Genomic DNA, 8,628 nt, shown 5'->3' with positions numbered 1-8,628 from the left:
GACACTATGGGGCTATTTAGCACGGCCAATCCACCCAAACCCGCACATCTTTGGACTGTGATTTTTAACTAGGAAGGTGGAAAGACAGGAAGGTGAAATCGAAGATTATCAGATCAAGTGATGACCTCATCGAAGGGCAGAGCAGACTTGATGGGCCGAATGGCCTACTTGAGCCCCTGTGTTTAGAGTGAGGGGGTCTCCCGTTGAAAATGGAAATGAAGAGGAATTAGGGCATTGTTAGCTTTTGGAATTCTCGATGGGTGTGGGGTGGGGTGGGGCGGAAGGCAGAGAGGAAAGTAGGGAATTTTCTTTCATGGAATGTGGCCCTTGCTGGAATGACCAGCATTTGCTACCAATATTGAACGGTTCCTGATCTGTTTTCCCTCTGGGAACATCTCTGAGGGTAGTTAAGAGTCGAGCACATCCCTGTTTGGGTCTGGAGTCACGTGTAGGCCAGACCGGGTAAGGATGGCAGATTCCCTTCCCGAAGAGGGTATTAGTCAACCAGATGGGTTTTGAGGGGCACTCTACATTGCTAATATATTCGCTATGACAATACAAACGTGGGAAATAGGAACAGATGTCCGAAATTAATCTAGTCCCATTTGCCAGCATTTGGCCCATATCCCTCTAAACCCTTCCTATTCATGTACCCATCCAGATGCCTTTAAATGTTGTAATTGTACCAGCCTCCACCACTTCCTCTGGCAGCTCATTCCATACACACACCACCCTCTGCGTGGAAAACAGTCCCTTTTAAATCTTTCCCCTCTCACCATAAACCTATGGCCCTCTAGTTTTGCATTCCTCTACCCTGGGGAAAAGACACTGGCTATTCACCCTATCCATGCCCCTCATGATTTTATAAACCTCTCTTAAGGTCATCCCTCAGCCTCCGACAAAGAAGAAAAAACAATACAGCACAGGAACAGACCCTTCGGCCCTTCAAGCCTGTGCTGCCACATTTTGCCCTTCCGGGGCATTTGCTGGTCCAGGGTAAATAGCCCCGGCCTCTCCCTGTAGCTCAAACCCTCCAGCATTCTTGTCAATCTTTTCCGAACTCTCTGAAAGGTCAAAAGATCTCGGCTATTTGCCTCCATCTCCCTACCCCTAACTCCACGACTAACTTTCCCCTTCCCCTCCTCTCTCTCGCCTTCCCCCACCTTCTGTCTCCTCCCTCCCCGTTCCTCAACCCCGTCCCCGCCCCCAACACCGACAGGTCTCCCACTCAGCCACATCACTAAAACACAACCTGATCTCTGTAGAAAAAGTAAATGCTTTGTATTCCCACTCTTGGTAGCAATCCCACAGGAGAAGAGATCTTTGGATCCCAACCGGCAAACAGCAGAGTGAGCAGCTTTGCCAATCCTCCAGCAATGTCCTGGCGTCTCCCAGGATTAAAGATTTACCTTCTGTGTGTGACTTTTGGCAAATAAACAGAAATAAATCGTCGGTGCATTACAGAACTGGGCAGTTCTGCTCGGTTTCTGTTATTGCCGAAGCAACAGGCGTTGAAAGAAAAACACCTGATCGACCAAGTGAGGTGTCAAGCGATAATCGGTCATGTGATGTCATCCTCAGAAACTCGGCCAATGAGGATTTGCAATGAGGGGTTTCATGGAATCCCTACAGCCATTCGACCCATTGGGTCCACGCTGCCCCTCTGAAGAGCATCCCTCCCCATATCCTTGCATTTCCCACGGCCAATCCACCCTAACCTACAAATCCCTGTGCACTACGGGACAATTTAGCACGGCCAATCCACCCTAACCTGCACATCCCTGGGACACTATGGGACAATTTAGCACGGCCAACCCACCCTAACCTGCACATCCCTGGGCACTGTAGGACAATTTAGCACGGCCAATCCACCCTAACCCGCACATCCCTGGACACTATGGGACAATTTAGCATGGCCAACCCACCCTAACCCGCACATCCCTGGGCACTATGGGACAATTTAGCACGGCCAATCCACACTAACCCGCACATCCCTGGACACTATGGGACAATTTAGCATGGCCAAACCACCCTAACCTGCACATCTTTAGACTGTGGGAGGAAACCCACGCGGACACAGGGAAAACGTGTAAACTCCACACAGACAGTCGCCCAAGGCTGGGAATCGAACCCGGGTCCCTGGCGCTGTGTGGGGCAACAGTGCTAACCACTGAGCCGTGGGATGGGAACATTGCTGAACAAGGCCGTCCCTAATTACCCCTTATCTCACTGGGGCCATTTCAGAGGATAGTTAAGAGTCAACCCTCATTGGCTGTGGGGCTGGAGTCACATGGAGGCCAGAACAGGAGATTTCCATTCCCTCCATGTTGTTGGCGTCAGTCTGCATCACTAATCAGCCAACTGAGCTAATTCAAAACTGCCCCCAAAAGTAAGGCAGCTACAGTGTTACTGCACCACAGCGGGCTATGGCCCTAATAGGAGCAACACGTCCACCGTTGATGGCTTAACCTGAGGGTCACCATGTCTCAGGCGATGGGAGAGGTCGTGAGGGACAGTCCTTCAACTTCTGCTGGTGCGGGAATCGAACCCATACTGTTGGCATCACTTGACACCCCAGTCATCCAGCCAACTGAGTAACTGAGCACCCACAATCCCAGAGGCTCTTGGGGGTAGCAAACCTTAGAGGCTTTAAAAGTACACAGGTGGGTGCTCGAAATGTCCTGTCATGGGCCACCTTGGGGAAAGGAGGTTTCGTTCAGCTATATCAGTATAGTCTCAATGGGCCGAAGGACCTTTTCTGTAATGCATGACTCTCTGGGTTTTATACCAAAAGTTGCCATAGCTTTATTTTCTGGATCTACTAATTGAGTTTAATTTCCAAAACGCTGCCATATTGTTCCCCAGGCTTTAGTCTCATGGCTAAGCCAGTGATATTACTATGTTAATCCTATCTCCCGCTAGAAGGTAGTTAGTTAAGCATAGAGTCATGCAGTCACAGAGCCATAGAGATGTACAGCGGAAACAGACCCTTCGGCCCAACTCGTCCATGCCAACCAGATATCCGAAATTAATCCAGTCCCATTTGCCAGCATTTGGCCCATATCCCGCTCAACCCTTCCTATTCATGTACCCATCCAGATGCCTTTTAAATGTTGTAATTGTACCAGCCTCCACCACTTCCTCTGGCAGCTCATTCCATACACACACCACCCTCTGTGTGAAAAAGTTGCCCCTCAGGTCCCTTTTAAATCTTTCCCCTCTCACCTTAAACCTATGCCCCTCTAGTTTTGGCCTCCCCTACCCTGGGGAAAAGACCTTCGTTATTCACCCTCTCCATGCCCCTCATGATTTTATAAACCTCTATACTGTCTCCCCTCAGACTCCGACACTCCAGGGAAAATAGCCCCAGCCTATTCACCCTCTCCCTAAAGCTCAAACCTTCCAACCCCGGCAACATCTTTACAAATCTTTTCTGAACCCTTTCGAGTTTCACAACATCCTTCCTATAGCAGGGAGACCAGAATTGAACACAGTATTCCAATAGTGGTCTAACCAATGTCCTGTACAGCTGCAACATGACCCTCCCAACTCCTATGGATGATAATGGAATAGTGCAGGTCAGATGGGCTTCAGATTGGTTTCACAGGTCGGCGCAACATCGAGGGCCGAAGGGCCTGTACTGCATTGTAATGTTCTATGTTCTATATTCTGTGTTCTATACTCAATGCACTGACCCATAAAGGCAAGTATACCAAACACCTTCTTCACCGCCCTGTCTACCTGGGACTCCACTTTCAAGGAAGTATGAACCTATACCCCAAGGTCTCTTTGTTCAGCAACACTCCCCAGGACCTTACCATTAAGTGTATTAGTCCTGCCCTGATTTGCCTTTCCAAAATGCAGCACCTCACATTTATCTAAATTAAACTCCATCTGCCACTCCTCGGCCCATCTGATCAAGATCCTGTTGTACTCTGAGGTAACCTCCTTCGCTGTCCCCTACACCTCCAATTTTGGTGTCATCTGCAAACTTACTAACCATCCCTCCTACGTTCCCATTCAAATCATTTAGATAAATGACTGAGTAACTGGGCTTGACGTCAAAGTTTTGCCCTTTCTTCTGGGCACTCTACCTCAACCAAACTAAATAGTTTCTCTCTGTCAACGATTTGCTGCCACACTGCTAGGGAGTGGCTACGCGGAAGTTATCTCTTTCCCCCCTGAGGCCCGTTCACACACGTTAATGTTCCACTTGCAGTATTTAGATGCTAACAGTCACTTGCCACTCAAGGACTTAAACTTAGGCCCAAGCTTTTCATCAGGACTAATGCAAGAATGCCACATTTCAAACGGCCTTTCTCTCCCTGCAGCGGTTGCTGGAGATTTGGCACTCAGCAGTTGGTCCTGATGACAGCAAACTTCGACAGAACATTTCTCCTTTCAGCAGATTTTAGATCTGAACCTCCGCACCACATTGGAGCGAGACGGGAGAGTCACCTTTTCTTATCCGCGATTCCCAACGTCTGGATTGCTAGTCCGATCGCCATGAGGATCACTATGGTCATCCACAGCACACTGAGCGTGCACCATTGCAGTAACCTTGGCTTCCTAAAGCAAACAGAGAGAGAGAATGTGTGTGTGTGTTTGTGAAAAGCTTACACAAGAAACAGTCTCTCAGTTAAATCCGAAAACCAGAGCTGGCGCCACTATTTACTGCAATCCGGGAAATTGCATCGACGTAGTGCCTTCACATCCATTGCAATGTAGTACCTTCTCTCTTGGGTGTAGCGAGTTGCCACTAGCAACGTCACAATGCAACGGGGAGGCGAAGGACCAGTGGCATCGTTCCCCCCAGACTATTAATGTAGACAGCACCCCCGAGACTAGAATTCAAATCCCACCTCGGCTGATGGTGGAATTTGAGTTCAGTAATAATCTGGAATTAAGAGTCTCACAAGGAATGTGAAACCAATTGTCGGGGGGAGGGGAGGGTAAAAATCTGGATCGCTGATGCAGTTTGAGGGGAGGAAACTGCCATCCTTACCTGGTCTAGCCTACATGTGACTCCAGACCCATAGCAAAGTGGTTGACTCTCAACTGCCCTCGGGGCAATTAGGGATGGGAAATAAATGCTGGCCCAGTGAAAAAAGTCCCAGCCGATCCTTATAACTCAAACGCTTCAGTCCCAGTAACATCCTGGTAAATCTTTTCTGAACCCTCTCCAGTTTAATAATACCCTTTCTGTAAGAGGACGACCAGAATTGGACACAGTGCTGCAAAAGAGGCCTCACCAACATCCTGTACAACCTCAACATGATGTCCCAACTCCTATACTCAAAGATCTGAGCAATGAAGGCTAAAATGCCTTCTTAACCACCCTCTCTGCATCGATAACATCCAACAGTAAGATTCCAGGCTAATGCTTTATCTGTAGGACTGCAACAGCACAGCATTCCCCCACTTGGGGGGAGTTTGACCGTAACTCAAGACCCTACAGTAGGACTTAAACTCACAACCATCCAACTCAGGTACCAGAGGGCTGAACCTCCTGAGTCACAAGCAAATTCCTACAGTAGCCGGCCAGAACACGGATATGTTGAATCTGAAAGCCCAATTTCCTGTGTGTTAGAAGCTCGTGACACCTCCTGCCAATTCACGGTTTGTCCTCAGTCTCTTAAAGTGCACGTCGACAATCTGACACGTACCTGTTAAACCATGTATCAAACAGGTGAAAGGTGTCCCGATTGTGAAACCTTTCCGAGTTGTTAGAAATGAAAAGTAAATATTTGCTTACTCCCCATCCCCGACACGAAATTAAAAATAAAACCCTCTTAGTTCTTCTGGCTCCTCCTTTTCCAAAGGTATATTTGTTTATGAAGGCAAGAAAGCGCACAGTCACAAAATGTGCATTCTCCTCAGCTGGGCAGGGAGGTGATAGCCTAGTGGTGTTATTGCTGGGCTATTAACCTAGCGACTAAGGTAATGTTCTGGAGGCAGCGGTTTAAGCCCATCCATGGCAGATGGTTTAATTGCTTTTTTTTCCAACAAATTTAGAATTGACAGTTTAATGGTGACATTAATCATTGCAAGGAAATGTGACTGGCAAACGGAATTTAATTTGGATAAATGCAAGGTATTGTATTTTGGAAAAACAATCAAGGGCAGGACTTACACAAGTAGGGCCCTGTGTAGTGCTGTAGAACAGAGAGACCTAGGGGTTCAGGTACATAATTCTTTGAAGTTTGCCTCACAGGTAGACAGGGAGGTTAAGAAGGCATTTAGCACGCTTGCCTTCATTGCTCAAACCTTTGAGTATAGGAGTTGGGACGTCATGTTGAGGTTGTACAGGACGTTGGTGAGGCCTCTTCTGGAGCACCGTGTCCAGTTCTGGTCACCCTGTTATAGGAAGGACATTATTAAACTGGAAAGGGTTCAGAAGAGATTTACCAGGATGTTACCGGGTATGGAGGATTTGTGTTATAAGGAGAGGTTGGATAGGCTGGGACTTTTTTCACTGGAGCGTAGGAGGGGTGAGGGTTGACCTTATAGAGGTTTATAAAACAATGAGGGGTATAGACAAGGTGAATGGCAGGTGTTTTTTTTCCCTAGGGTGGGGGATTTCAAGACTAGGGGCCATATTTTTAAGGTGAGAGGAGAAAGATTTTAAAAAGACATGAGGGGCAATTTTTTTTTTAACCAGAGAGTGGTTGGTATGTGGAATGAGCTTCCAGAGGAAGTGGTGGATGTGGATACAGTTTCAACATTTAAAAGACATTTGGATAAGTACATGAATAGGAAAGGTTTGGAGGGATGGGGGCCAGGAGCAGGCAGGTGGGGGCTAGTTTAGTTTGGGATTATGGTCGGCACGAACTGGATGGGCCGAAGGGTCTGTTTCTGTGCTGTGTGACTCTATGACAAACCCATCTGGTTCACTAATGTCCTTTAGGGAAGGAAACTGCCATCCTTACCTGGTCTGGCCCACACGTGATTCCAGACCCACAGCAAACCCTTAACTGCCTTGTGGGTAATTAGGAATGGACAATAAATACTGGGCCTAGTCAGAGACACACACATCCAAATGAATAAATATTTTAAAAATTTGTAAAACTGTTTCTGCAGTTTGATTCAAAGCAAAATATGGCAACTGAAGATCTGAAACAGACGACAGATAATGCCAGAGAAAGTCAGCAGGTCGGGCAATGACTGTGGAGAGAGGCACAGAGTTAGCGCTTGGAGTCGAATGTGTCTTGGAGTTGAAACGTTAACTTTGTTTCTCCCTCTCTGTCTCTCAAACGTAGACTTTTGAGTTTTTCATCTGGCTGACTGGTGTGGAGTATTTACAATATAATTGGTTCCAGCGGCAGCAGATACGACCAGAATCCCTGGACGAGAATCCCGTGGCTTGGCAGATGCTGAGATTCCCCATTCCTTTGAGAAATTTTAGGAACTTTCTGGCATTCGGACCAATCGTGGAATCATACAGACATAGAGACATACAGCATAGAAATAGGCCCTTTGGTCCAACTCGTCCATGCCGACCACATGTCCTAAATTAATCTAAACCCATTTGCCAGCATTTGGCCCATATCCCTCTAAACCCTTCCTATCCATCCAGATGCCTTTTAAATGTTATCATTGTACCACTTCCTCTGGCAGCTTGTTCCACACATGTACCTTTGCTATTCACCTTATTCATGCCCCTCATGGTTTTATAAACATCTATAAGGTCACCCTTCAACCTCCGAGGGGATAAAGCCCTGACCTATCCAGCATTTCCTCGACTGGCGCAGAGCGCGAACACTAGAATAAAGCAGATGGGCCGAACGGCCTTTTGTCGAACGCTGGAAATCCTCCAAGAGCCAAAACGACACGTGTCTTTTTTTGCAAGGTATTTTTGCAATTCTTGTTCCTTCCTTTCAAATCCCTCTACCCTACACTCCCCCCACCTCAATCCTAATCCCTCCCAGCCACAAACACCCCACCTTTGATCCCAGCCTCGTGCCCATCCCTTGATTCCCATCACTCCGCCATTGGCAAGCGTGCCTTCAGATTGCTAGGGCCAAAAACTCTGGAATACCCCTCCATAAAGTCCCCTTTCCCTGCCCCCCGCCTTGTAAATGATGTGAAACCAGATCTTCAACTCTCTGCAGTCTGGAAGGTACTGCAGTATGTCCCTGCCTCTGGGCTGTGAGACCAGGGTTCAAGTCCCCGGAGGTGTACATTAACATCTCTGAGCAGGTGGGTGACGGAAATATGGCTTTTAAGCTCTCCCTACAGGATTTAGAAGGCATTTGAAACCCCATTTCTTAGGGCCTGCCCAAGCTGGCATTTTGACCAGGGGCTGGTCTACTCGATTTGTCAGGAGCTGAAAGGGTTAAATCTCTCAGCAGATGCAGAGACCCCCACCCCCAGACTGTGTCCCACACTGGTTTGATCCATTACAGGTCAGAGCTTTATCATTTTCATCTCAATACAATCATCCCTCACCTCTCTCACCCACACACACACACTTTCACTCACACACACACACACACACATTCACTCTCACACACTCACCCACACACACACACACACACACACACAGATTCACTCACACACACACACACACAGATTCACTCTCTCACACACACACACACACAGATTCACTCACACACACACACACACACA

The 8,628-nt window shown here is 47.7% G+C and overlaps 1 protein-coding gene across 1 annotated transcript in view; it reads right to left on the bottom strand.

Annotated features, from left to right (window-relative positions):
- Positions 1 to 8,628, bottom strand: part of LOC109936689 (galactose-3-O-sulfotransferase 2-like) — a 13,134-nt gene that overhangs the window by 2,541 nt on the left and 1,965 nt on the right. Inside the window, exons 2-3 of the mRNA XM_048620021.1 lie at positions 4,459 to 4,569; positions 1,410 to 1,422 (exon numbers count right to left, since the gene is read on the bottom strand). Of these exons, the coding sequence (XP_048475978.1) occupies positions 1,410 to 1,422; positions 4,459 to 4,569 (124 nt within the window). The remainder of the gene's footprint in view (positions 1 to 1,409; positions 1,423 to 4,458; positions 4,570 to 8,628) is intronic.

Source organism: Rhincodon typus, chromosome 45, assembly GCF_021869965.1.
Source record: "Rhincodon typus isolate 14 chromosome 45, sRhiTyp1.1, whole genome shotgun sequence".
In the NCBI taxonomy this organism is placed as follows: domain Eukaryota; kingdom Metazoa; phylum Chordata; class Chondrichthyes; order Orectolobiformes; family Rhincodontidae; genus Rhincodon; species Rhincodon typus.
This window is presented reverse-complemented; position numbering and strand designations above follow the sequence as displayed.